The sequence below is a fragment of the Megalobrama amblycephala genome, linkage group LG22 (genome assembly GCF_018812025.1).
Source record: "Megalobrama amblycephala isolate DHTTF-2021 linkage group LG22, ASM1881202v1, whole genome shotgun sequence".
Lineage (NCBI taxonomy): Eukaryota > Metazoa > Chordata > Actinopteri > Cypriniformes > Xenocyprididae > Megalobrama > Megalobrama amblycephala.
In genome coordinates, this window is record NC_063065.1 from 19,713,899 (window position 1) to 19,740,202 (window position 26,304).

The window sequence follows — 26,304 nt, forward strand, 5'->3', positions numbered from 1 at the left end:
AGGGCAGATAATGCCCATCTCAATTACACTAATATAAGGCTTGTCTATATTCTTAATTAATATTAAAGGGATAGTTCACCCAAAAATGAACATTCTGTCATCATTTACTCCCCCTCCCTCTTTCTTTGTAACTCAAAGAAATGTATCTGAACTCAAAGGAAGATATTTGGAAGAATGTTTGTAACCAAGTAGATCTCGCCCCCCATTGACTACCATAGTAGGGGGAAAAATACTATGTCAATGGGGGGTGGGGCGAGATCTGCTTGGTTACAAACATTCTTCCAAATATCTTGGAACTAATGAATATGACAATAAATTGTTTTTTAATCATACCCCCCACCCCCAAAGGGGGAGTGCCAGCACTTTATTTATTCCACTTCAAGCATTCGTCGCAATTACAAGAACAATTGCAATTACTAGACTGACAATTATGAAAAACAATGTCACAGCTCTGTAAGATATTAAAGGGATAGTTCACCCAAAAATGAAAATTTGATGTTTATCTGCTTACCCCCCAGAGCATCCAAGATGTAGGTGTCTAAGTTTCTTCAGTAGAACACAAATGATGATTTTTAACTGCAACCGCTGCCGTCTGTCAGTGGTATAATGCAAGTCAGCGGGAACTTGGACTATAAGAGTAAATAAAACACGACAGACAAATCCAAATTAAACCCTGTGGCTCGTGACAACACATTGATGTCCTTAGACACGAAACGATCGGTTTGTGAGAGATACACCACTAATACACCACTATGTCCAACTGCATTCATCACTCGACTCGTAAGGTCTGATCGCGCTCTGACAACGGCAGTGATGTCTCGCGCATATACTTCAATGAGAGCGAGACATCACTGCCGTTGCCAGAGCGCGATCAGACCTCACGAATCGAGTGATGAATGGCGTTGGACATAGTGGTGTATTAGAGGTAAAAAATGATAGAAATACTGTTCGGTTTCTCGCACAAACCGATCGTTTCGTGTCTTAAGACATCAATGTGTCGTCACGAGCCGCAGGGTTTAATTTGGAGTTGTCTGTTTTATTTACTCTTATAGTCCAAGTTCCCGCTGACTTGCATTATACCACTGACAGACGGCAGCGGTTGCAGTTAAAAATCATCATTTGTGTTCTACTGAAGAAACTTAGACACCTACATCTTGGATGCTCTGGGGGTAAGCAGATAAACATCAAATTTTCATTTTTGGGTGAACTATCCCTTTAAGTCTCAATTACGAGAAATAAAATCGTAATTGAGACAGTTATAATTGTGCGATGCAACATTGAGAATAAAATACATAAAGACAATTAAGAAAAATAAAGTTGCAGTTAGGAGATTATGAAAAATCAATTTGCAATTGTTAGATATAAAGTAGGAAATGTCTAGGCTTCCATGTAAAACAGTCAATTATCTCTATTTACTGGATAAAACAAACAGACACATTTATTTGAAAATGAATCACTTCATGGCTGTGAGCATCTGTAACATTTTAATGATCAAAATTTCATACACGTGCCATAACATCAACAGTGTTGATACAATAAATACAAAATGTAAGTAGTAAGATATCCTTAGATGTAGGTTACATTTACAATGAAGAACATTCATGTATTTACACACAGTCATTTTGATAAGGTTTATGCTTTTACAAGAACAGTAAATACATAATATCCTGCCTTCATTTCCCAAAACATTGTGGTGAGTGCACCGTCCACAGTTTGGCAATAAAACAAAGTCTGATTTTCTTCTATTTTGGAAGATAAAACTCTAAAAAGTCAGGACTTATTTATTATGTTGCTGAATATAAACCAATATTTTCACATCAGTGAATGACAACAGTTAAGAAAATGTGATCACTTTCAGCAAAAAGTGTAGTGCTAGTCTCACAAAATATGTCTCGTATATATCTTTTTTAAAAAGAATGGAGATTTAAATCAAATGAAATGTAACCAATTAATATTTCTATAAACATATATTTCAATATCATTTTACTCATTTCAGTTTTACAAATAAAATCACATTGATTTTATTTGTGTTAATCACTGATTGTCCAAATTAATTCAGTCTGACATTATTTAGCTGACAAAACGCAGAACTGTTAAACAAACAAACAAACATTTTAATATCAATAAGGGTATTTTGTCATGAATATTGAATGCTATAATTGATAATCTCCAGTATCATCAGATCTCATCATGATATACACAAACACACACACACGCACACACACACACACACACACACACACACACACATACACATGTTATATAGTCTCCCCTGAGGCTACGTTGTGCATGACTATCATATATTCATAAATTAAGGCAGAGCGTTTAAACATCAATAATATTTCAAACAAACATTAACCACAGTAGAAGGGCTCTAGTGCATAATAACTGGAACGAAGAGTTTAGTTAATAAGATAAACACTACAAGAATCAAACTAAAGCCAATGCAACTGAACTGTCTATGAAAATAGAGAATGGCTGCACATTGGCTGCTGGGAAACTAATATCAATATATATTTATAGTGACGTGTCTATCCACAGTGAAATATTTTGAGAAAAAGAAAAAGCTCTGTTTATTTAACATATTTAACAAGTGCAAATTAGTATTTGTTATTGAAAAGTATGAGACAGTGCAGTTAGGATTTGACTAGTATTGAGTATCTTGTCAGTGCAACTATGACACGACGATGTTTACAAATCAATCATAAGAGTGTGTGATTCAAAACACGTTTCCTTAAATAGAAAAAATAATAAACTGATGGTATGTGCTCTGTTTTGATACATGTGTCTACTTGCACTGTCTCCTTAGGGTTGCTGAAATTATATACATCTAAGTATAAATAAAAACAAAAGAAAGTAGCTGATCTATATTACAAAGTATTAACTGTGCTACATATCGGTTGAAAAAAAAAAAGAGATGCCTTTAGGAAAATTAGGAAGCACTTGGGTACATGCACTTGATGTGGAAATAACACACATACACACTTGACTGACTTGGTTGAGGATAAAGACTATCATGCTAACTTGTGATTATAAATATAATGAATAAATTGCTCTGTCACAGTTGGTGTTTTTACTAAAATATGTATTATAGAGTTGTGACATTGCAGTTTTAATATTTCAAATGATTCTTTAAGCATTATTGAAATTCAAAAGCTATGGTAAAGAGAAATTATTAATGTCTGCCAGTTTAAATGTGTTTCGTCTAGTCTTAAATACATCTCCCTCATTACAAAATACTGATATTTTACTTTATATCCATTTATACAAACATTTAGACAAATATAGTGAGGAGCTATATTAGTGAGCAGTCAGGAAGGCGTCTTATAATTCATCATTTATATATTTACAAAATACGCTAAACAATGTGCATTTTTTGAAACTAATGTCAAGTTCAACATAGCATAATGTGATTATTTGCCTGTCCACGCTGAACGGGAAACTGCTAAGCAATGTGACACAATCACAGCCAATCAGATGTTTTTACGGTTGTAAAGAGCAGAACGGACCAATGAGATTTCACAGTGGGCGGAGCTATTCAATGCCACAGATTTAGGAAATGTCCTGTTAGTCGTTGTGGTTGTGGCTCGTTCACACTGACAGCGATTTTATTGCTGGAGGAGATGTTGAATTACCTTGCTTTTGTTGCCAGAAATGGTGTCAAAAAAAAAAAAAAAAAAATTACACGCGAACACAAATTGTTCACATATACAGAAAATTATGGAAGCCATAACTAAAAGATAGCTATGAGATCTAGGCCACAATGTGAGAAATGATATCGTAATTGTTAGAAATAAAGTCGCAATTTACGAAATAAGCTTGCAATTTCGTTAAGTCGGAATCACGAGAAATAAAATCTCTTGTGATATATAGGGTCACAATTGTGATAAATTAATTGTGCGTCTGTGATATATAAAAAACCCAATTATGAGTAAAATAGTCACAATTACGATATAAAGTCGCAATGATCACTTACATCAAGTAAAGTCGCAATTACGTAAAAATAAAATCGCTTGCTATATATAGGGTCACAATTGTGACAAATTCACTGTGATAAATGCAGTTATGAGAAATAAAGTCACAATTACGATATAAAGTTGCAATTATCACGTAAAAACAAAATGACATTTAGTAAAGTCACAATTACGAGAATTCGGAGGGTCACAATTGTGATATATTACTTGTGCGACTAAGATATAAAAATTGTCTCTCAATTGTGAGAAATAGGTACAATTATGATATAAAGTCGCAATTAACATTTAAAATCACAATTGCATTAAAGGATTAGCTCACTTTCAAATGAAAATTACCCCAAGCTTTACTCACCCTCAAGCCATCCTAGGTATATATGACTTTCTTCTTTCTGATGAACACAATCTGAGATATATTAATAAATATCCTGACACATCAAAGCTTTATAATGGCAGTGAACAGGAAATAACGAATATGAAGCTCAAGAAAGTGCATCCATTCATCATAAACATACTCCACACGGCTCCGGAGGGTTAATGAAGGCCTTCTGAAGCGAAGCGATGCATTTGTGTAAGAAAAATATCCATATTTAACAATCAAAAGTAAAATATCTAGCTTCCACCAGACTGCCTTCCGTATTCAACTTACGGAAAAAGCGTAACTGACGCGACGTCAGTTACGCTTTTTTCTTAAGTTGAATACGGAAGGCGTAGGACGTTGCATAAGCTAAAGGCATTACACTTTCTAGAATACAGAGGGCGGCCTGGTGGAAGCTAGATATTTTACTTTATAACTTGTTAAATATGGATATTTTTTTTACACAAATGCCATGTGTAAGCCATGTGGAGTAGTTTATGATGGATGGATGCACTTTTTTGAGCTTAACACTCGTTCACTGCCATTATAAAGCTTGGATGTGTCAGGATATTTATTAATATAACTCAGATTGTGTTCATCAGAAAGAAGAAAGTCATATAGGATGGCTTGAGGGTGAGTAAAGCTTGGGGTGATTTTCATTTTAAAGTGAACTAATCCTTTAAGTAGTCACAATTACACAAAATATCTTGTGATATATAGGGTCACAATTGTGATATATTGTTAGACTCTGAGATATAAAAACACAATTGCAAGAAACAGTCACAATTATGATATAAAAATCACAATTATGAAAAAAAGTCACTGCAATTGTGAGAAATAAAGTAACGATTCACTGGATATACACCACCTTGCGTATATATATCACCAGAAATCTGAAAATAAAAGACTTCGGGTCACTTCATTGCTGTCAGTGTGAACGGGGCTTAATGCTGAATGAAATCCCTGACTGCCCGTATGTAATGTTTCATAACTTGACACATTGCTAATTTCTGAATGGCTAATGAATCAGAGTCGTGAAGAGTGGTTTGTTCTGACAGCGCTTCTGTCAATGCCGTGAACGCGTTGAGTGGTGACAGATAAAAGTGTCACATTTGTCAGATACGATGGACGTCTATGTCAGTCAAAAACAGGTGAGTGGCACTGCTAGGGAGAGATAGAGTGGATAAAAAAGGAGATAGGATGGGTTTGAGAGGATGGGAGAGGATGACCGAGTGGGAGGATGAAAAATATGAGAAGAAAGAAGAGAAGAGGTGGTTTTTCCATGCTTTCCCCTGATACTGAGAACAGATCAACCTCGCCCTGTCTCCGAGGTACAGAGAGACACGTGAGAGAGTGTGGTACATGTACAGAAAGCCTGACACCCACATGTATACATACATACACGGCAATCAAAGCTACATTGGCCGGTAAAATGTTCAGAAGTGATCGGTATGTTGCCCTTTTAGAAGTTATGTCCTCTTTGAGAACACAAGACATATGGCTCTTACACGGTAACCGCAAAAACTACAAATGAAATAAAAAAATTCAGTAGTGTCATAATAATATGTGGTGATTTAGGCATGAATGTATATAGGTTATTTTAACAATTAAATATAGAGTGTCTAATAGTAATATTAAAGTCTTTGGGAGTTTAACAATGGAGCTACAAATGGCAGGACAGAGGAAGAGAGTAAAATTAAGTTGTAAAATACAGTAGAAGCCCACAGTGAAGAAACTCTCTTTTACACAAGAAAAGAGGAGTGATTATGTTACAGCTACCCTGCCTTTGTCATTCAGTGCTATTGTGTTATGGTTGAAGATGAGTGTGTGTGTGTCTATTTAGGCTTCGAAGCACCCGGTTTTCAGTGTGACAGTGTTTATAATCGTGTTTGGGCCTCTGGGATGTATATTTCGATGCTGTCGGCGCATTCTGTGGCAGAGCTCTGGCGCTGAGAGGCGGCGGCACGTTTAGCCGCTAGCAGTCGTTTACGAGCCTCCATCCGCTGGGATCCCTCCAGAGACCGGTCTCTCACTAGCAGCACGGGACCCTTCCCAGGTTTCCTGGGTACTGGAGGGGGCACGCGCTTCTCCTGGACAGCAACGACAAACCGGTTAGTGTCACTCCGCGACGTAACACAACACAGCTAATGCATGCAAACGTGGGGTCATCTGTTGGGTCATCTGCAATATTTAGTTGTGTTTGAGTGCCAGGCATCAGCCAAATGCATTAAGTGTGCACTCAGGGGTGGCAGGGCCATTACGGAGGCCATTTTTGTCAACTAGGAGTTTAACCCATTTTGGCATGAGGTCAACGGGACCCCCGGACGTGAACCACATGCAGCGTGCAAATGGGAGCATCACCTCAAAACCCGATCACTGTCAAACACAGAACACATAAAATAATAAGAAAGTGAGCAAAACAAATCAAATAATAGCATAACTCGTGCAACATTCATAAATAAAATAAGATAAACATTCAAATAAAATACTAAATAAATTAATAAAGCAACAGCCTTAAAGGGATAGTTCACCCAAAAATGAAAATTCTGTCATCATTTACTTCCCCTTAAGTTGTTCCAAACCTGTATAAATTTCTTTGTTCTGCTGTACACAAATAAAGATATTTGGAAGAATGTTTGTAAAGAAGCAGATCTTGCCCCCCATTGACTACCATAGTAGGGGAAAAAATACTATGGTAGTCAATGGGGGGAGAGATCTGCTTGCAACCCAGACAGCAACATATTGTCAGCACAGATCCGGCCCGCATGGAATCCAGACGTACCAGATGTGGGCCAGATCTGGTCCAACCCTATGTTGCTGTCTGGCAACATAATTACTACATTCAAGGTCCAGAAAAGTAGTAAAGACATTGTTAAAATAGTCAACATGACTACAGTGGTTCAACCTTAAAGGGTTAGTTCACCCAAAAATGAAAATTATGTCATTAATGACTCACCCTCATGTCGTTCCACACCCGTAAGACCTCCGTTCATCTTCGGAACACAGTTTAAGATATTTTAGATTTAGTCCGAGAGCTTTCTGTCCCTCCGTTAAAAATGTATGTACGGTAGACTGTCTATGTCCAGAAAGGTAATAAAAACATCATCAAAGTAGTCCATGTGACATCAGTGGGTTAGGTAGAATTTTTTGAAGCATCGAAAATACATTTTGGTCCAAAAATAACAAAAACTACGACTTTATTCAGCATTGTCTTCTCTTCCGGGTCTGTTGTATATATCCGCTTTCACTCCACAGTGACGCTGCTTCTTCTTCTTCTACGGCAGTTGGCATCCAGCTTATTGGTGCATTACCGCCCCCTTCTGCTCCGGACAGTGACGCGATTAGGACATCCGTGACATGCACACCTACGCACCATTTTAAAAAATATAGCAATACCAAAATACAAACAATGTAGAATAGCTTGAATACAGCGTGCGTCTCCCTCAGACTGTAAACGAAGCTCGGGCGCACTAGATAACACGTCATCAGTGTCACTGTCCGGAGCAGAAGGGGGCGGTAATGCATCAATAAGCTGGATGCCAACTGCCGTAGAAGAAGAAGAAGCAGCGTCACTGTGGAGTGAAAGCGGATATACAACAGACCCGGAAGAGAAGACAATGCTGAATAAAGTCGTAGTTTTTGTTATTTTTGGACCAAAAATGTATTTTCGATGCTTCAAAAACTTCTAACTAACCCACTGATGTCACATGGACTACTTTGATGATGTTTTTATTACCTTTCTGGACATGGACAGTATACAGTACATACATTTTCAATGGAGGGACAGAAAGCTCTCGGACTAAATCTAAAATATCTTAAACTGTGTTCCGAAGATGAACGGAGGTCTTACGGGTTTGGAACGACATGAGGGTGAGTCATTAATGACATCATTTTCATTTTTGGGTGAACTAACCCTTTAATGTTATGAAGCGTCGAGAATACTTTATGTACGCACAAAAAGTATTCTCATCGCTTCATAACATTAAGGTTGAACCACTTTAGTCACATTAACTATTTTAACGATGTCTTTACTACTAATGTGGTAATTACTTTGCTTTCTATGGAAGAAAAAAACTTCTTTGATTTCATCAACAATATCTTAATTTGTGTCCCGATGAACAAAGTTCTTACGGATGTGGAACGACATGAGGGTGAGTAATTAATGACAGAACTTTCATTTTTTGGGTGAACTAACCCTTTAAAGTCAGAGTACACACCATATTTAACTGGAGGCAAATACATAAAAAGTGTCTGTTCAATACATTGTGCTGAAATAGGAACTGGGTCTGTCAAGCTTCAAAAAGGACATAAAAACACCATAAAAGCATCGTTAAAGTAGTCAATGCGACTTGACATCTGCCCTAGCACTCCTTGGTTTGTTCGTAAGAATTTATGAGAGTAGTTAAGTCTGATTCACAAACAAATTTGTGTTTTTTATGCTCTTTTTTTAAGCTTTAAGGCCTCAGGCTTCATCATGAACAGTGACCTGTATGATCCTTCAAAACTTTCCTTTTGCATAGCACAAAAACAACAAAAGTCCCACAAGTTTGGAACAAGCAATTAAATAAAGAATTTTCATTTTAGATGAACAACATATTGAACAGACTGCACTTCCACCCCTCACTGGGTCATTTTTTGCTTGCATCAAATTAAATATTGCATCTACTCTGACATGTAATCGAACAGTTACGATAAACCAACTATTCACCATCTAAAGAAATGTAACTCTCACGGCACTGAATTTATACAGCGTCGCAAATTGTTATGTGTCAACTGTGGTATTCTTAGCCATTTTTAGAGAGTGTGTAATTCATCTGGATTTGTGATGTAAAATTTGTACCTTTCTCTCAGGAGGCTCTAGCGCTCTCCAGTTGTTAGCTTTCAGCTGGTGTAGCTCGTCAAACTTCAGACTGATGTTCTCAATTGACAGCTGCAGCATATCCCAGAATCCTGCCAGATCTTGAGACACGGGCCGCGGGTGGGCGTTGGGATTCTGACAGCCAGAGAACAGATTATACACAAAACATCTGTTAATTTGGAAAAAAAATGACAATATCTAACTGGGTGATACTGATTTAGCTTATATTAATGCTACTAAGGCTAACACAGCCAATCAGGGGCGGAGTCACCAAGTGTCGCTCTGCTCTGATTGGCTGATGGATGTGCGCATCATACATACCAAGTTTTCTTCACAGAGCTCCCGGAACTGCTGAAATTTCTGCGACATCAGCAATTGAGCGCTCCCCACTGCGCTACGAATCTTGCCGAGGACTAAACACACACACAAAAAAAAAATCAGCTGTGGAAAACAAGTTTAGTAAAACAAAAGTAGCATTAAAAAGTTGATTAGCACAGTATGAGAAACTCTAATAACACAGCAGTGAATGTGTTGCAAAGGCTTAGACAGTCGGTTAATGTTTAAATGCTGTCTCTTTGAAGTGAGAAGGGGGTCATAAATATCTAAGGCTTGGGAACTTGAATGCAGGAACCAGAGGAGCAGGGGGAGTGTTTACCATACACACCAAACAAACACCCGCCAAAGCCAGTGAGCCAAGAAATTCACGCACACGCATACAGAACAAGAGTGTGTGATGTAAAAAGATAGATTGAGAGTGAAAGAGAGTAAATAGCATATCAGATTACCAAACAAGGGTGAATTCTCCTAAAGGAAACTAATGTTTGCCATGTGGAGGTCATATAAAGGCTTCCGCCTTGGCCTGAGGAGTGACTGCAGTGTGTCTCTGTGGATTGGAGCCGTGAGGCAGTTTAAACAGTGATCTGACGAAATGAACTCGCTCTGTTTAACATATGCAGCAGCAAGAGACCATATGGCAAACAATGTGCTGTCATAGGACAGGGAGATTAGCATATTTTATGTATTCAGGGAAAGAGGGAAGGGTTAGAGAAGAGAGAGTGGAAGGAGACAGATATAGAAACAGTTAGAGGAAGAGGAAAATATACAGAGAAAGAGGGAGCGAAAAGAAAGGAGGGAGACGGGTGGCTCCCTGCTGGTAGAAATGTCTGGTATGTGCGAGGGAGACAGACAGGAGATAGATGAACAAGCAGGCTTTGTGACTGACACGAAGACGGTCACTGCGCCGTGCGTGTGGGTGTGTGCGTGCTTGAGCGGGGAAAAGGCGGGAAGTGGGAGAAAAAGAAACAGGCTGGCCGGAGGTAACCAGACTGTGAAATGACCTTGCGCACTGGTAGTTTTGTTAAAGTGGCTGATTATTCTTCAAATGACTTGGACACAGACTGTACAAATGTCACTCTAAATATAGTTTTTCAATCAAATGACTACTTCACTTTACAAATAAAACAGCGGATTCGGAAATTCAATAATTTTAGCTACAATAACCATTTTGCTATAGTTACTTTGCTATATGGTTTTAACTAATTCAAAACCTAGTGAGTTGCCTGACTAGAAAGTATTTGGGGGCATCAAAGATGTATCTAGAACATTCAAATCGAACATGTGAATCTCTCAAAAAAAGTGCTGTTGAATCAAATATTGTAAATGAGCCTATAGTGATCAAAAATGTTGTTGAATCAAACATTCTAAATGAGTTAATCTATAATACCTAAAATGCCATTGAATTAATCATTCTAAATCTATAATGTCCAAAAATGCAGTTGAAAAGAACTTTATAAATGAGTCTATAGCCATTCCAAATTTCTAAGCCCAGAAAGGTAGTAAAGACAATAGCCGCGTTTCCACTGCCGGGCCAAAGGCGGGCGTGCTAGTGTGTGCCAGGGCCGGTCGCGTTTCCACTGTCACTTCCGGGGGTTGATCATGCCTCTTCGGTGCTTCCTCGGGGTCAAAGGCACGGGTTTTTCGGCCCGCCGAAAACCTTGGTCCAAAGCGGGCCAGCTGGGGCTTGAGGCGGGGTCAAGGTGAAAGGCGGAGCTAATCGTAGTCAGGTGATGGTCTACACGCTGAAATGGGTTGGGTTGTGTGACGTTTGATCAAGGGAGGTGTGTTTAAGGGCGGTTTTTAGATCAGCGCTGCGGAGCTAGCGGACCGACAGTGGAAACGCAACTTGATTTTGGCCTCGGTGCCTAAGGTCTGTGGCCATAGGCCCAGCCCGGCACGCTGTTAGCCCTGGCTCGCACTGGCCCGACAGTGGAAAAGCGGCTATTGTTAAAGCTGCAGTCTGTAAGTTTTGATTCTTTGTCGCCATCTCTGTTTGAAACCTGCAATTGCAGTTATTTGCGGAATTATCATCTTTACGTGGGTTGTGGATCGGAACGGCTTCTCAGCATGGATGAATGTAATGTTTGCTGTCAGTCAGCACACCAGTCTGGATACTGTACTTCGGAATCACAGATTCTACGTCTTGGAAGAATGACCAAAAATAAGAATTTTCACCGGAAAATGTCATCTGAACAGGTAAGTAACATGTCTGCCACTTTTGTTCTGACCAACTGAGAAAAAAAGCATTACCATAAATTGCGCTGCCAATGGTGATTAAATCTAACGATCGCTTAGCTCGGATCACGTCAAACTGTGCAAATTATTATTATTGTTATACTTTGTTCTCAAATTGTTAATGTTAACAACATCAGCATTGCGTGACTATGTGTATTAGCGTTACCCGTATATTTCAATTTCTGTAGCCACTCTGCAGTCCGAAGTCTTTTGCTTTTGACTACGGGTGAATCTCTAGTTGTCACTGATGATTGTTATTTGGACCTTTCTGGATTACAATCCGCCATCAAAATGATAAGTTTAATTATTGCAGCTGCTGTAAGAAAAGGCTATAAATGATCCGCTACCAGCAGCATTCTTCACATGCCATATAGCCTACTAGCTGGGACTCCTTCTTTATGTAAACAAACGTGACGTAATGACGCAAAGATTAACGACTGCATGCTCCAATTTCCTGCGGAAACCCACCAGTACCACCTGAATTAGAAAACATTATTACAAGCTTACCATTGTGAAACGGGCTAAGGTAAGGAGATAGTTTTGAACACTGGCTGGTTATGTACTTGCTCAAAAACTGATTTTGGATAATTTTTAACCAAAAAAAGTTACGGAATGCAGCTTTAAAATAGTCCATGTGACTACAGTTGTTCAACCTTAATGTTGCAACGAGAATACTTTTTGTGCGCAAAAACAAAATTTATTCAACAATTTCTTCTCTTCCCTGTCATTCTCCTATGCTGTTTATGTTGTATAGACAGTGCAGGCTTCCGGGTTCAACGTCAGAATGGCGGATCATTATTGGCCGACGCTGTACACGTGAGCACAACAACGCATGTGTGTGATGCTGACGCAGGAGATGGCCAATAACCAATCTGACGTAGAACCCGGAAGCACTGCACTGTTTACTATGTCAACAGCGTAGGAGACTGACAGGGAAGAGAAGAAATTGTTGAATTAAGTTATTTTTATTTTGTTTTTGCACACAAAAAGTATTCTTGTCACTTCATAACATTAAGGTTGAACCACTGTAGTCACATGGACTATTTTAACAACGCGTTTACCATCTTTCTGGGCCTTGAAATTTGGAATGACATTGCTGTGTATAGAGAGGTCAGAAACCTCTCAGATTTTATCAAAAATATCTTAATTTGTTTTCCGAAATGAACGAAGGTCTCACAGGATTGGAAGGACATGAGGGTAAGTAATTAATGACAGAAATTTCAGTTTTGGGTGAACTAACACTTTAAATCACACATTCTAAATGTGTACATAAAGCCCAAAAATGCTGTCAAACTGAAAGTTTCAAATGAGTCTACAAGGATTAAAAATGATCCCAAATCAAAACTTCCATAAGATCTATAATGCATCAAAATGCTGTCTAGCTGGGCAGCCAACTACTTTTTTTTTTTAGAGTGATTGTTACTCACTGTCTTCCGGTAGCTCGTTCTCTCGCTCATCCTGCTCCATCTGTTGGCACCAGCCCTCCATCCTCTCCACCTCTGCATGCAGCAGCTTCATAAACCAGCGTCCGTCCTGCGGACACACAGAGCCTGACACTCCACTTGCGTATTCCTCCTCCATAACTCCATCCATCCAGGGGACCGGCGGGGGCAGAATGGAGGGGTCGAAGCCCACGTCGGTGAAGTCATCCTGGGCACAGGCATGGTAGTGGTTCCCAGAGCCCTGGATGCTGACAGTGGAAGTGGCTGCATCCTTGGATGGCTGGCGGACAATGGGCCCCTGGTGAGTCTGTGTGAACTGGTCATCACCGAGACCCTCCAGAAGGTCAAGATCAGCTTGAACGGCAGTGGTGACACTGTTAGAGCGTGTGACTCTGCGGTAGCTGGAAAGAAAGGATGAATAGTGTTGTACAGTTTCAAATCAACTTTGCTAAATGTGCATCTAACGCTCAGAAATAATGTAGACTCAAACTTTTCAATTGCGCAATAACAAAGACTATACAAAAAATGTGCATCATAGCAATAATTAAACTATTTTAATTAAAGCATGTTGTTGACAAAAATATGATGAGAAAAATTAACACTTTATTAATAAAGCTTTCAAGGACAGTTTCATATGTAGTTTCATATGTATATATACATATACAGTTTCATATGTATATATATATACACACACATATATATATATATATATACATGTGTATATATACACACTGTGTACACACTGTGTGTGTATATATATATATATATATATACACACACAGTTGTGGCCAGAATTATTAGCCCCCTTCATAAATATGATCAAAGATGACTCTACAAATAAATCTGCATTATTTATCCTTTTGATCTTTAATTTATAAAATTAGCAAAAATCTACCCTTTCATTGAAGGAAAAGAATTGAAAGTGGGGGGGGAAATAACATTATGAAATAAATGTTTTTCTCCAAAACACATTGCCTACAATTATTAGCACCCTTTTATTCAATACTTTTTGCAACCTCCTTTTGCCAAGAGAACAGCTCTGAGTCTTCTTCTATATGCCTGATGAGTTTGGAGAACACCTGACAAGAGATCAGAGACCATTCCTTCATGCAGAATCTCTCCAGATCCTTCAGATTCCAGCTCCATGTTGGTGCTTCTTCTCTTCAGTTCACTCCACTCATTCTCTTTAGGGTTCAGGTCAGGGGACTGGGATGGCCATGGCAGAAGCTTCATTTTGTGCTCAGTGACACATTTTTGTGCTGGTTTTGATGTTTGTTTTGGATCATTGTCCTGACCGATGATCCAACCACAGCCCATTATAAAATTTCTAGCAGAAGTGGTCAGGTTTTGATTTTTTATCTGTTGGTATTTGATAGAATCCATAATACAATATATCTGAACAAGATGTCCAGGACCTCCAGCACAAAAATAGGCCCACAACATTAAAGATCCAACAGTATATTTAACCGTGGACATGGGGCACTTTTTATCCATGTGTGCACCAAACCCATCTGGTGGGTTTGCTGCCAAGAAGCTCTTGTTTTAGTTTCATCTGACCATAGAAGCTGGTCCCGTTTGAAGTTCCAGTCTTGTCTGACAACTGAATATGCTGGAGATTGTTTTTGGATGAGAGCAGAGGATTTTTCTTGAAAACCTCCTGAACAACTTGTGGGGATGTAGGTGCTTTTGATAATTTTTTTAGGCTTTCTGAGATTCAAGACTTAACTAATCTCTGTAATTCTCCAGCTGTGATCCTTGGAGAGTCTTTGGCCACTTAAACATTCTTCCTCACTGCGCATTAGGATGATTTAGACACATGTCCTCTTTCAATCAGATTTGTAACATCTTTAGTTGATTGGAACTTCTCAGTTATTGCCCTGATAGTGGAAATGGGGATTTTCAATGCTTCAGCTATTTTCTTACAGCCACTTTCTATTTTGTGAAGCTCGACAATCATTTGCTACACATCAGAACTATATTCTTTGCTTTTTCTCATTGTGATGAATGATTAAGGGAATTTGGCCTTTGTGTTTCCTCATGTTTATACTCCTGTGGAACAGGAAGTCATGGCTGGACAATTTCATGTTCATGATCACCCCGGTGAGCTAAAAAAATGTAAATATGAATGGGAATATACTTTAGAGATATTTTACTCATAAAAAATTCTAGGGGTGCTAATAATTGTGGGCAACATGTTTTGGAGAAAAACATTTATTTCTTAATGTTATTTTCCCCCCACTTTCAATTCTTTTCCTTCAATGAAAGGTTAGATTTTTGCTAATTTTATGAATTAAAGATCAAAAGGATAAACAATGCAGATTTATTTTTAGAGTCATCTTTGATCATATTTATTAAGGGGGCTAATAATTCTGGCGACAACTGTATATACACACACAGTCAAACCAAAATGTATTCAGACACCTTGAACATTTCATTCATTAATACAGTTTATTCACTATAGTTTAAAAAATGGTAATAAAATATGACAAGATCTCAGAGTTAAACTGTGTCAGAAAAAAAATAATCTTAATTTTGTCAGATAACACTTAAGCAAAACATGGCCAGGTCAAAGTGTCTGAATAATTTTTGGTCCCAAATTTTTATAAATTTTACTGGTAGTCCATTGTATATTCAGTATTTTTAATGAAAATAAAGTTAAAAAGAACAGCAAAACATGTTGTAAAATTATAAATGCTGAATAAAAGTATTAATTTCTTTCAAAAGCAACTTACTGACCCAACCTTTAAAATGATATGCTGTATTTTTGTTGTATATTGCTAAAACATTTTTCAAAATGTTATTTCAAAAAGTTAACTAAAAGTTAGTAAACGAAATGGTACACTTTGGTTAAAATGCTATAAATGCTATTTTCATTGACGAAAATCATGTATTTTTAGTCAAATATAATATGTTAAAACGGATGAATATGACATGACAAAACACTGGCTAAAGTTAAAGAACATTTTAATCATAATACAAAAAATATGATTAAATTGTTCCCTGTTCCAAAAAGTCAAATAAAATGTAAAAACAATAATAAAAAAAAAACAATAAAAATGAAAACATGTTTTATAATGTAGCCAAAAATGCTATTGAAATGAAAGTTATAAACATGTCAGCAACTCTCAAAATCCTGTGAAATGAAACGTTCCCAATGCCCCTATAATGCCCAAAATGTTGTAGAAACAAACACTCAAAATGTACTTATGATGAAATAAATTACATTAATTGGCTTGTAATTTTCAGTTGAAACTTCCCTCTAGGTAACTGTAGACTATGATATTGTATACAAGTGAAACAAACACAGACACACACACACATCTCCTCTCCTTTAGGAATAGAGAAGGATAACATATCAAAGCGATCTGGCTTAGATCTGCTACTCTGTGTTTGCCTGGTGTGTGTGTGTGTGTGTGTGTGTGTGTGTACTGGAGAGGTAGGACACCTGCTCTATTCAGGTGCACTGGAGCACACTGACATCTCTCACCATACCCTGAGTGTGTCGCCTGTGTGTGCCCGTGCATCTGAGCGCTTGAATATTGGCTTATTGAAAGGCACAAAAAAACAAAACAAAAAAACAGCACATAAATTGATAGGTTTTCTTTTTCGTGGACCTAACAATCTGTGTTTTCATCCATCCATCTAGTAATCTGTGTCTGTTCTCCTCCACTACATTACTGAGTTCTGATTTCTTTTTTTAACCATTTGTTTTCCATTAAGACCATTTTAGATTGTTGGGGGGTATGTGTGTGTGTCAGAAAGGCCTGTTTCATATCAGCTAACTACTTCCTGTAGAGAGGAAGAGAGACAAATAAAGGGTGCAAGAGAGAGAGAGAGAGAGAGAGAAAAGAGTATTCATTTCTTGTTCCGCTCACATGGTAGTAATCATTGCCTTCTGTAAATCATATCATAAGAAACCATTCGAGAATGTCTCTCTCTCTCTCTCTCTGTGTGTGTGTGTGTGTGTGTGTGTGGTTTTCATGTTAACAGTTAAATGTAACTATGCCAGACAGTTTCACAGCAGTTTCTTTTCACATCTGAGCCTGAAATACATAGTGTCCCCAAAAATATCTAGACACTTAAGCCACACTCAAAAAAAGAACTGCATTGTATTAGATGACAGAATATCAAACTAAATGCCAAACATTTGAATGAAATGGCAAAACAATATACTAAAACAAATACAAGTTTTAAGTCTTAAGCTATTGTTCATGTTCATATGATGATCTAAACTTGAGAGGAGAACAGACTTACATACATTGATATCAGTTTACCGGTGTACCACGACTTTTGTAACAGCCAGCCAATCAGGTTGAATCTGGATATTCCATTTATGTATGAGACGGATTGTGCACAGAGTGGGCGTGACGTTTGAGGCTGAAACTAACCTATGGTGCACACAGTGCTTTACATATTAACCAAAGCTATCAATAGACATGAGAACACCCACACACATTCATTTTTCAAGATGCTTCTGGCGAGGGTGAGCCGCATGTTAAAGCCACTAGGACCACCACAGCACCAAAGGGTGTGACAGGGAAGACACCAGGGTCAGAAAGTGACTTTTTTTTTTCTTTCTTTCTATGTATCTATCACTGTCTGTTATCAAACATGTCTGACTACCTGTTGTACTGAACCTCCCTAGAGCTAAAGAAGCCAGACGTGAGTGGTTTGGGACACAGCCACAAGTGAAAACAACTCATTCCTTCATTTCCTTCATTCCTACTGCACTGAGGAGGAAAAGAGTGTATGACACGCTAAAGGAGCCTCTGCATACAGTTCAAGGGCTCTGACTTCAGCAGGAAACAAGAGCAGACCTGTGTTAGGAGAGCTGTGTGTGTGTGTGCCGGTGTTTTACAGCTGTATTCCCTCTCAGTTACAAAGGCATGCTTCAGCAAAGTCCAAATACCGGCGACCTGTGCGGGTGTGTGGGTTATGTGTGTCCCTCTCTCACTGTCTAGGAATCTGCTGCCCTCGACTCCTCAACGCTGGTAGTTACCAGTCACAACCTCCTATACATGTGTACCCACACACACACACACAAACACATAGACTAGTTCAGTTCCAAAACCTGAAGCGACCTCACTGTCTACACTGGCAGCTCCCTAAGGCAGCATGTTAAACACAATCAAAAAAACAATCTACAGTGTTGGCCACAAGTGATGTCCAGAGTTGTTTGTTTTTGATGAATCTATATGTTAGATTAAATCATCAAAATATGAGGTGTAATATATATATATATATATATATATATATATATATATATATATATATATATATATATATATATATATATTAAAAATGTAATTAAATTTTTTTTTTTAATTATGACTGAAGAGTTATTTATCTGACAAAAATATTAGGGTTAAGATGTCAAATTCCCTTTGGCCGGACATCACTTTAGGCTACTACTGTACTGAGATTTGATGTTAGCATGTTGCTAAACTAACAACACAATACTTCAAGATAGTAAAACAGTCCAATATTAAAGGTGCAATGTGTACATTTTAGAAGGATCTATTGACAGAAATGCAATATAATATACATAACTATGTTTTCAGTGGTGATTAAAGACCTTACATAATGAATCGTTATATTTTTATTACCTTAGAATGAGCCATTTCAATCTACATACACCGTGGGTCCCCTTACATGTTGCCATTTTGCGCCGACATGCTTCTACAGCAGCCCTAAATGGACAAACTGCTCTACAGAACGCGTTTGATTGACTGGCTACTTAGTGTTGTCTCAGGCGACGACATATTTGTCCTGTTTTGGCCACCGTAGCTTCTCTATATTGCAATTCGCAACCTCACTGCTATTTCAAACTGAAATACTTATCAATATTGAATAAAAATAACTAAAAATAACCAAAATTTCAATGTTAGCATGTTAAGCTATACTCTAAAAATAGAAATATATAAATGTTGGGTAAAATAGTCCATTATAAAACAAAATTATTTTTATACATAACAGAACTGAATGAAATAGATGTTTCAACATTAACACATTGCTAAGCTAACAAAACAATCTAATAAGCATAAAAACAGCATATATAAATATTATGTAAAATTGTCTATTTAAAAAAAAATATTTTTATACTTTTCAGTATTAAGCTAAATATATTTGCAAACAACATTTCAATGTTAACATATTGCTAAATTAATGACAACGTACTCGAATGATCATAAAAATACACAGCATACATAAATATTGAGTAAAACTGTCAATTTTAAACAATACTATTTCTTATAATTTTTGTTACTGAATGAAATATATTTACAAACAATGCTTCGATGTTAACATGCTGCTAAACTAACAACACAATAATCTAAACATAAATACAATGCATACACAAATATTGGGTAAAATAGTCTATTTTAAATCGCAATAAATTTATACTTTTATAAATATAATTTTGTGCTTTTATACTTATACACAGTAATTAAATTATTTGAAATTGTATACATTTATAAATATATATAAATATAAAAAATGCATATACATATAAAAATGTATTAATATATAATTTAATAATAATTTATATATTATTTACCAATATTTTATGTTAGCATGTGAATAATCTAACAGTGTAATACTCTAATTAGCATAATTAATTGGCAAGTTTTAATTGGCAATTTTTTAAGTAAAATAATAATAAAAAAAATGTAATATTTGTACTTTTCAGTAATAAATGTACCACAATCATGAAACTTTCTCATTCGCCACTTTTATTTATTTTTTCAATAATTAATGCATTATGGGATTCCGTTGGCTATGAAGGATTTATGCGATGCAAGGCTAAAATTAGGTGTCTCTGATGGTACCAGTGTTGCGACAGCAAAATGCTGCCTCCACAGACAGTTCGCTGTAATGAAACGGAGCAACTGCCACTGAACATAACTGACCTTCTGTAAAACTACTGTTTATACACAGTATGTCTGTGTGTGTAACATTTGTTCTGGCATTTGATCTGTACTCTTGGGCAGCAATTTGGCTACGAGATGAGAATTTTACGATGCTTCGGCTGAACCTATAGCTGAACTTTAAGAGAAAACACACAGAGACTGAACATCTAGTGACCCTACCACTCTCTCTTTCACTCTACCTCCTCCTGGCGTTATGTCCTCCCTCTCACAGGGTGCTAAAACAGTGACATCTTAGGGAGTGTGAGTCAGAGAAAGCAAAAGCAAGCGAGAGAGAGAGGTGAGACAGGGGGTCGATACTTGACCATGTCTATGACCCAGCAGCCTGCCTGCTTCATAATGGGCACAGCAACAGATGGCCGTGCACGTACACACAGACACACCCGCGTACACACAGAGCAGCTGTCTCTCTGCCTCCCACTCCTTTACCCTTTCAGGAGGCCCCAGTGTCCAAACCACCATGATAGGGACAGCTGTGTGTGTGAAATAGAGACAGAGAATGGGAGGGTCTTTGTCACAGGAGCATGTGCTTGAAATGACAACTCTCTCTTTCACTTTCTTTTCTCTCTCCAATTACAGCTTCCATTTTTCTGACACTTTCATAGTCATTATCTTCACATCTGTAATGCTTTGGATGACTGTCTTATTTACATTAACACATGATTGGAGTTAAAGGCTAAAGATGCAATGGAATATTTTACTGGGGCGTGTGTGAGAGAGAGTGAGTGGGTGTAGATAAACTTACCAACTCTCCTCCTCTACTTGAATGCCAACAGACTGAAACTTGCAGTGCACTTCTGATTGGCTGTTTTCCTCAGGACCGTCCACCTAATCACACACACACACACACAAACACATTCAATAGGAGTCTGAGTGTAAATTTTGAGTTGTACATTTGTAGTTGTTTGTACTTGAGGCCTTTCTAATTTGTCTTTTGTGAATATTTTAGTATCAAATTATGTAGGTGTAAAGCAAGAAGTGATTAAAAATGTGCAAATTGTACACCATATATTGATGCATACTCAATAATCGGATAATGTACTGCAGATAAAGGCTGTGTCCCAAAAACTAGTACATTGGCAACCTAAACAGCATATTTGGGCATCATAACATGTAAAATACTGGTTTATACTCAATTGACCCTTCGCAAAGACCCGCCCCCCTTAGTTACTGTTGCTTTGTCCGACAAGCCATGGCGCTGTCACGCCACACAGAGTGAAAAATACATCGCAGAGCAAAGAGGACACTGACAACACGTCGACAGACAAGACAGAGCAGATTACTTATGATGTTAAACAAATTCCCAGCTTTCAAACTGTGTCATTTTTTTAAGAAATTCGAACAATAAATACCATTTTGTGGCTCTTTAATGTGTCGTGACAGATTGCTGTAGTGCCTCAGCTCAAGCAACTAGTGAACCGATCATCTCCTCCTACTAGTTAATTTATAGCATCAAATAAACATGAATGAACATGAAAAGGAATGTTGTTTCAAACACGGAAAGACGTAAGTACACACCATTTTCAAGTTCAAGTCCACCGAGGTTAATCTTCTAACTCCTAACTGCTTTGTCGGACAAAATGGCGGATTCGGCGTTATGATTGGTTAGATCGCTTGTCAATCAAACTCCCGGGGAAGGGTCAATTAGAGAATGTCTGTCTCCCTAAATTTAGTATGCAACCTGCCTAGGCAGCATATTCATTCATCATATACTCAAAAAGTGAAGAATATAGTGCTGATAATGGATGTGCCCAAAAAAATAAGTATGCTGCCTATCTAGACAGCATTCATAGGGCATCACAGTGTATACTACATAGATGGCTACTCAATAATCAGAGAATATTCTGCTGATTATTAATGGCTGTGTCTCAAAACTTGACAGCATTTTGGGAATAGTGTACACTGTCTTAGCGCATACTAAATAATCCCAGTATATACTGTAAATAATGTCTGGCTTAATTTTAAATAGCATACTGTCATACTAATCTTACTATTGTTGCCATATCTTTATATGGCAGAAATAGTAAGAGTAGCATACAATTCTAAAGGTTTTCAATATTTTTCCACATGCATAAGTAGTTGAGTGTGTTGTTTACTTCTTTTCTTGTAAACTCACACTGCTGTGGTTCACATTTAATTCTCTGTTTCGTGTTTTCTTTGTTAGTTTGGTTTTGCTTATATAATCTGTAACCCTATAGGCAACGCAGATGTGAGTGTGTGTGGCCAACCTGAATCCCTATGGACAGGCACTTCCTGAGGGCGTCTTTCTTAGCATCCTGTGAGATGTGTGTTACGCTAGTGGCTGCTGTGGTGATGGTAATGGTGCTGTTGGTCACATGTTGGCTGGCTGGACCGTGGACTTGAGCGTTCGCTGCCTCAATGGCTGCCGTCAGGGCCTTCATGCTATCGATGCTCTCTGTGGAGTTGCTGAGGCCCGACTGGACCGCTGCTAAGGCCCGGTTTGCAGGGCCAGCACCGGTGAGCTCATTGTAGGCATCCTGCGCCGATTCTGTGCTGCTCTGGGCTGTTATAGAGATGTATGGTCTGGTGGGTGTTGACCTGGGTGGGACCGGGGGCGGAGTTTTCTTGTAGGTGGTTATACATGATGATACTGCGGAGTAGAAGGAAGTGATAGGTTACTAAGTGTACAACTAAGTAGCACATTCTTCAATTGATTATTTAGTGGCAAAATTTATTTAATAGTCAAAATATAAAAAGACAATAACTGCGGGTTCATGATGTGAAAATGGATAAAAAGATGTGCAAGAAAAGTTAAAGGATTAGTTCATTTCAGAATTAAAATTTCCTGATAATTTACTTGTCATCCAAGACGTTTATGTCTTTCTTTCTTCAGTTGAAAAGAAATTAAGGTTTTTGAAGAAAACATTTCAAGATTTTTCTTCATATAGTGGACTTCACCAGGGTACAACGGGTTGAAGGTCCAAATTGCAGTTTCAGTGCAGCTTCAAAGCGCTCTACACAATCCCAGACGAGAAAAGAGCCTTATCTACCAAAACAAGGGTCATTTTCTAAAAAAATAAATAAAAATGTATATACTTTTTAACCACAAATGCTCATCTTGCATTAGCACTGTGATGTGCCACGCATTACGTAATCACATCGGAAATACCACGGTGGGGCGAAAAACAAATTTTCTCATCCAACTTCAAAATCATCTGATATTGTTGTTTTATCTTTTTTTGTAAAGGGCGTTTGACTTAGCACATTCGCTTTGTAGACACTGGATACGTAATGCGTGGAGCATCGTGGAGCAGTGCAAGATGAGCATTTGTGGTTGAAATGTATATAATTTTCTTTTAACCTTTTCGCCAGACAAGACCCTTTCTCAGCTATTCCTCATGTAGAACCCTTTGAAGTTGCATTGAAACTGCAATTTGGACCTTCAACCCGTTGTACCCCAGTGAAGTCCACTATATGGAGAGAAAAAAACGTAATTTCTTTTCAACTGAAGAAAAAAAAAAAGACATAAACCTCTTGAATGGCATGGGGTGAATTTGAATTCGAATTCATTTGAATTCTAAAGTGAACTAATCCTTTAAGAGTGCCATGGAACTATTTAAAGTACTATAGAGAACTAATAAAGTTGAGAAGATTAGAACTAAACAGAATAGAGTTGAGAAAAGTTAAGTAGGAAATAGAATAGACTGGCATATAATAGTATAGAGTTAAAGTAGAACAGAATTCAATGACGTAGAACATATAGCTGAGTAAAATAGAACACAGTAGAATAACTGTAGAGTTGAGCAGAATCACATGAAATACAGTAGAACAGATTAGAACAAAGTTTAGTAAAGTACATTATAGAGTACAATGGAGTCGAGATGAGGAGAACAGAGTAGAATAAAGTTATGTAGAGCAAAAAAGAGAAGAACAACGTTGAGTAAAATAGAATAAAGTACAGTAAAATATAACAGAGTCAAACAAAGTTGAGAAGATTAGAATAAAGTAAACAGAATGGACTTGAGAAAAGTTCAATAGGAAATAGAATAGACAACAGTATAGAGTTAAATTAGAACAGAATTCAATGACGTAGAAAAAAACGGAGTAAAATAGAACACAGTAGAATAACTAGAATTGAGCAGAATCACATGAAATACAGTAGAACAGATCAGAACAAAGATTAGTACATTATAGAGTACAATGGAGTCGAGATGAGGAGAACAGAGTAGAATAAAGTTGTGTAGAGCAAAAAAAGAGTAGAACAAGGTTGAGTAAAATAGAATAAAGTACAGTGGAGTACAGTAAAATATAACAGTAGAACATAATAAAGTTAAGAAGAGCAGACTAAAGTAAACTAAAATATACGTAATATAATGGGTTGAGTAGCGATGAATAGAGTAGAGAATAAAGTACAATAAAGTTTTGTAGAGGGGGAGTAGAACATCATTTAATAAAGTAGAGAAGAGTAAAAATAAGTAGAATACAGTAGAATTACAGTTTTGAACAGAGTAGTTCAAAGTAGAGTTGACTGGGAATAGAGTAGAGTATAATACAAAAGAGTTAGACACAACAGAATAGAGGAAACTAGAACATAAGAGAATAGAGTTCAGTATAATAGAAGCTTAGTATAAAACAAATAGAGCATATTAGAATATAATGGAATAGAATTGAGTAGAATAAAGCAGAAAAAGTATAAGAACGCTAGGTAAGCATTTTTATGTTATTAGTGTATATTAGTGTGCAGTAAGGTAGAGTATGTTTAGAGTACAGCACTGTGAAATGTTTCAGAGTAAAACTACAAAAGAGTTTGGCATTACTGTCCCAAAATCATCCATCTATTTCTGCTCTCTCTGTTCTTCCTGCCTGTGTTGCTTAGAATAGCACAGCTGCTGGAGAAGACTAAACACTGTGTGTGTGTGTGTGTGTGTGTGTGAGTGTGTGTGTGCGTGCGTGTGTGTGTGTGTGCTCAGAGACTAAACAGTGGCAGTCCATTTTCTTACAGCTCCCTCATTTCCTGCTTTTGGCAGGAGCAGGTTAGCGCAGGCCCAGACACACACACACATACACATTACTCCTGAACACATGAAGGGAACGGATTAGATCGGAAGATCTCTCTTTTGCTTTATGACATCTGAGCGTACGAGAGTGCGTGTGCGCCAAAGCATGTCTGCTTTAGATTATAGCACTGTAAGAAGATCATGCTCCGTCTTTTAACAGCTCTCTCACACACACAAGGGATGTGGAACAGGTTTGTGACTGCTCCATGTGTCTGAATCTATGTAAACTGGGTCACGGTGCATGCGGAAAGTAGGCCAGGCTTTCTCTTTAAACTATTACAGCAACCGAGCCGGGCACTGTGTGTGCTTGTTCTCACCTGTGTGTATGAGGCTGTGTCATGTGTCAAGCGTGTATGTGTGTGTTCTCTGACCCACCCAGTCCTGTGGTTTATTTCTAAAGCCGTTCCTCTCTCTCGTGCTCTCTCTTTCTGTGACAAAGGCAAACCACAGGTCAAATAGCCCAAAACATCCACCCACCTGGAGCCCTTTAAACTATAGTCAGATGTGAGTTTGCAAGTTAAAAACAGTCTGGCTTTTTTTTTTTATCTTATCACATGATACTGAAAGAGCCTTGAGAATCTCATTACCAAATAAACATATTCTTCCTGTCTTTGTTTAAATATAAATATAAAAATAAAAAAATACAAATATAAATGTAAACTATATGTAAAAACGTAAGTGTACACTACCGTTCAAAAGTTTGGGGTTGTAAGATTTTAAAAAGTTTTTATAAGAAATCTCACCAAGGCTGCATTTATTTGATCCACAATACAGTAAAAACAGTAATATTGTGAAACATTATTATACTTTATTTATTATACCATTATTAAAGTCTTCAGTGTCACATGATCCCTTCAGAACAAAAAAATAACGTGCTAAATTAAGTGTCGAAAAAGCGTCGGCCAATAATGAGCCAGCGTTCTGACGCAGAAGATGGAAGCCTGCACTGTCTATACAACATAAACAATGTAGGAGAATGAAAGGGTAGAGAAGAATTTGTTGAATAAAGTTATTTTTGTTTTGTTTTTGTGCACAAAAAGTATTCTCGTCGCTTCATAACATTAAGGTTGAACCACTGTAGTTACGTTGACTATTTTAAAGGTGCCATCGAAGTATGGTATTTATTTGGATGTTTACATTTGATTCTGAATGAGTTTGAT

The 26,304-nt window shown here is 37.6% G+C and overlaps 1 protein-coding gene across 5 annotated transcripts in view; it reads right to left on the reverse strand.

Annotated features, from left to right (window-relative positions):
- Positions 1–4,929: 4,929 nt before the first annotated feature.
- dlgap1b (discs, large (Drosophila) homolog-associated protein 1b) overlaps positions 4,930–26,304 on the reverse strand; it is a 174,618-nt gene continuing 153,243 nt past the window's right edge. For 3 of the 5 annotated variants that reach the window (XM_048174520.1, XM_048174522.1, XM_048174521.1), the window contains exons 7-12: positions 22,355–22,737; positions 20,872–20,954; positions 13,186–13,601; positions 9,509–9,600; positions 9,170–9,322; positions 4,930–6,419 (exon numbers count right to left, since the gene is read on the reverse strand). In XM_048174520.1, the coding sequence (XP_048030477.1) occupies positions 6,207–6,419; positions 9,170–9,322; positions 9,509–9,600; positions 13,186–13,601; positions 20,872–20,954; positions 22,355–22,737 (1,340 nt within the window). In that variant the 3' untranslated portion in view covers positions 4,930–6,206. Of the gene's footprint in view, positions 6,706–9,169; positions 9,323–9,508; positions 9,601–13,185; positions 13,602–20,871; positions 20,955–22,354; positions 22,738–26,304 lie in introns of all 5 variants that reach the window. The other 2 variants (XM_048174524.1, XM_048174523.1) reach the window with 2 other exon arrangements.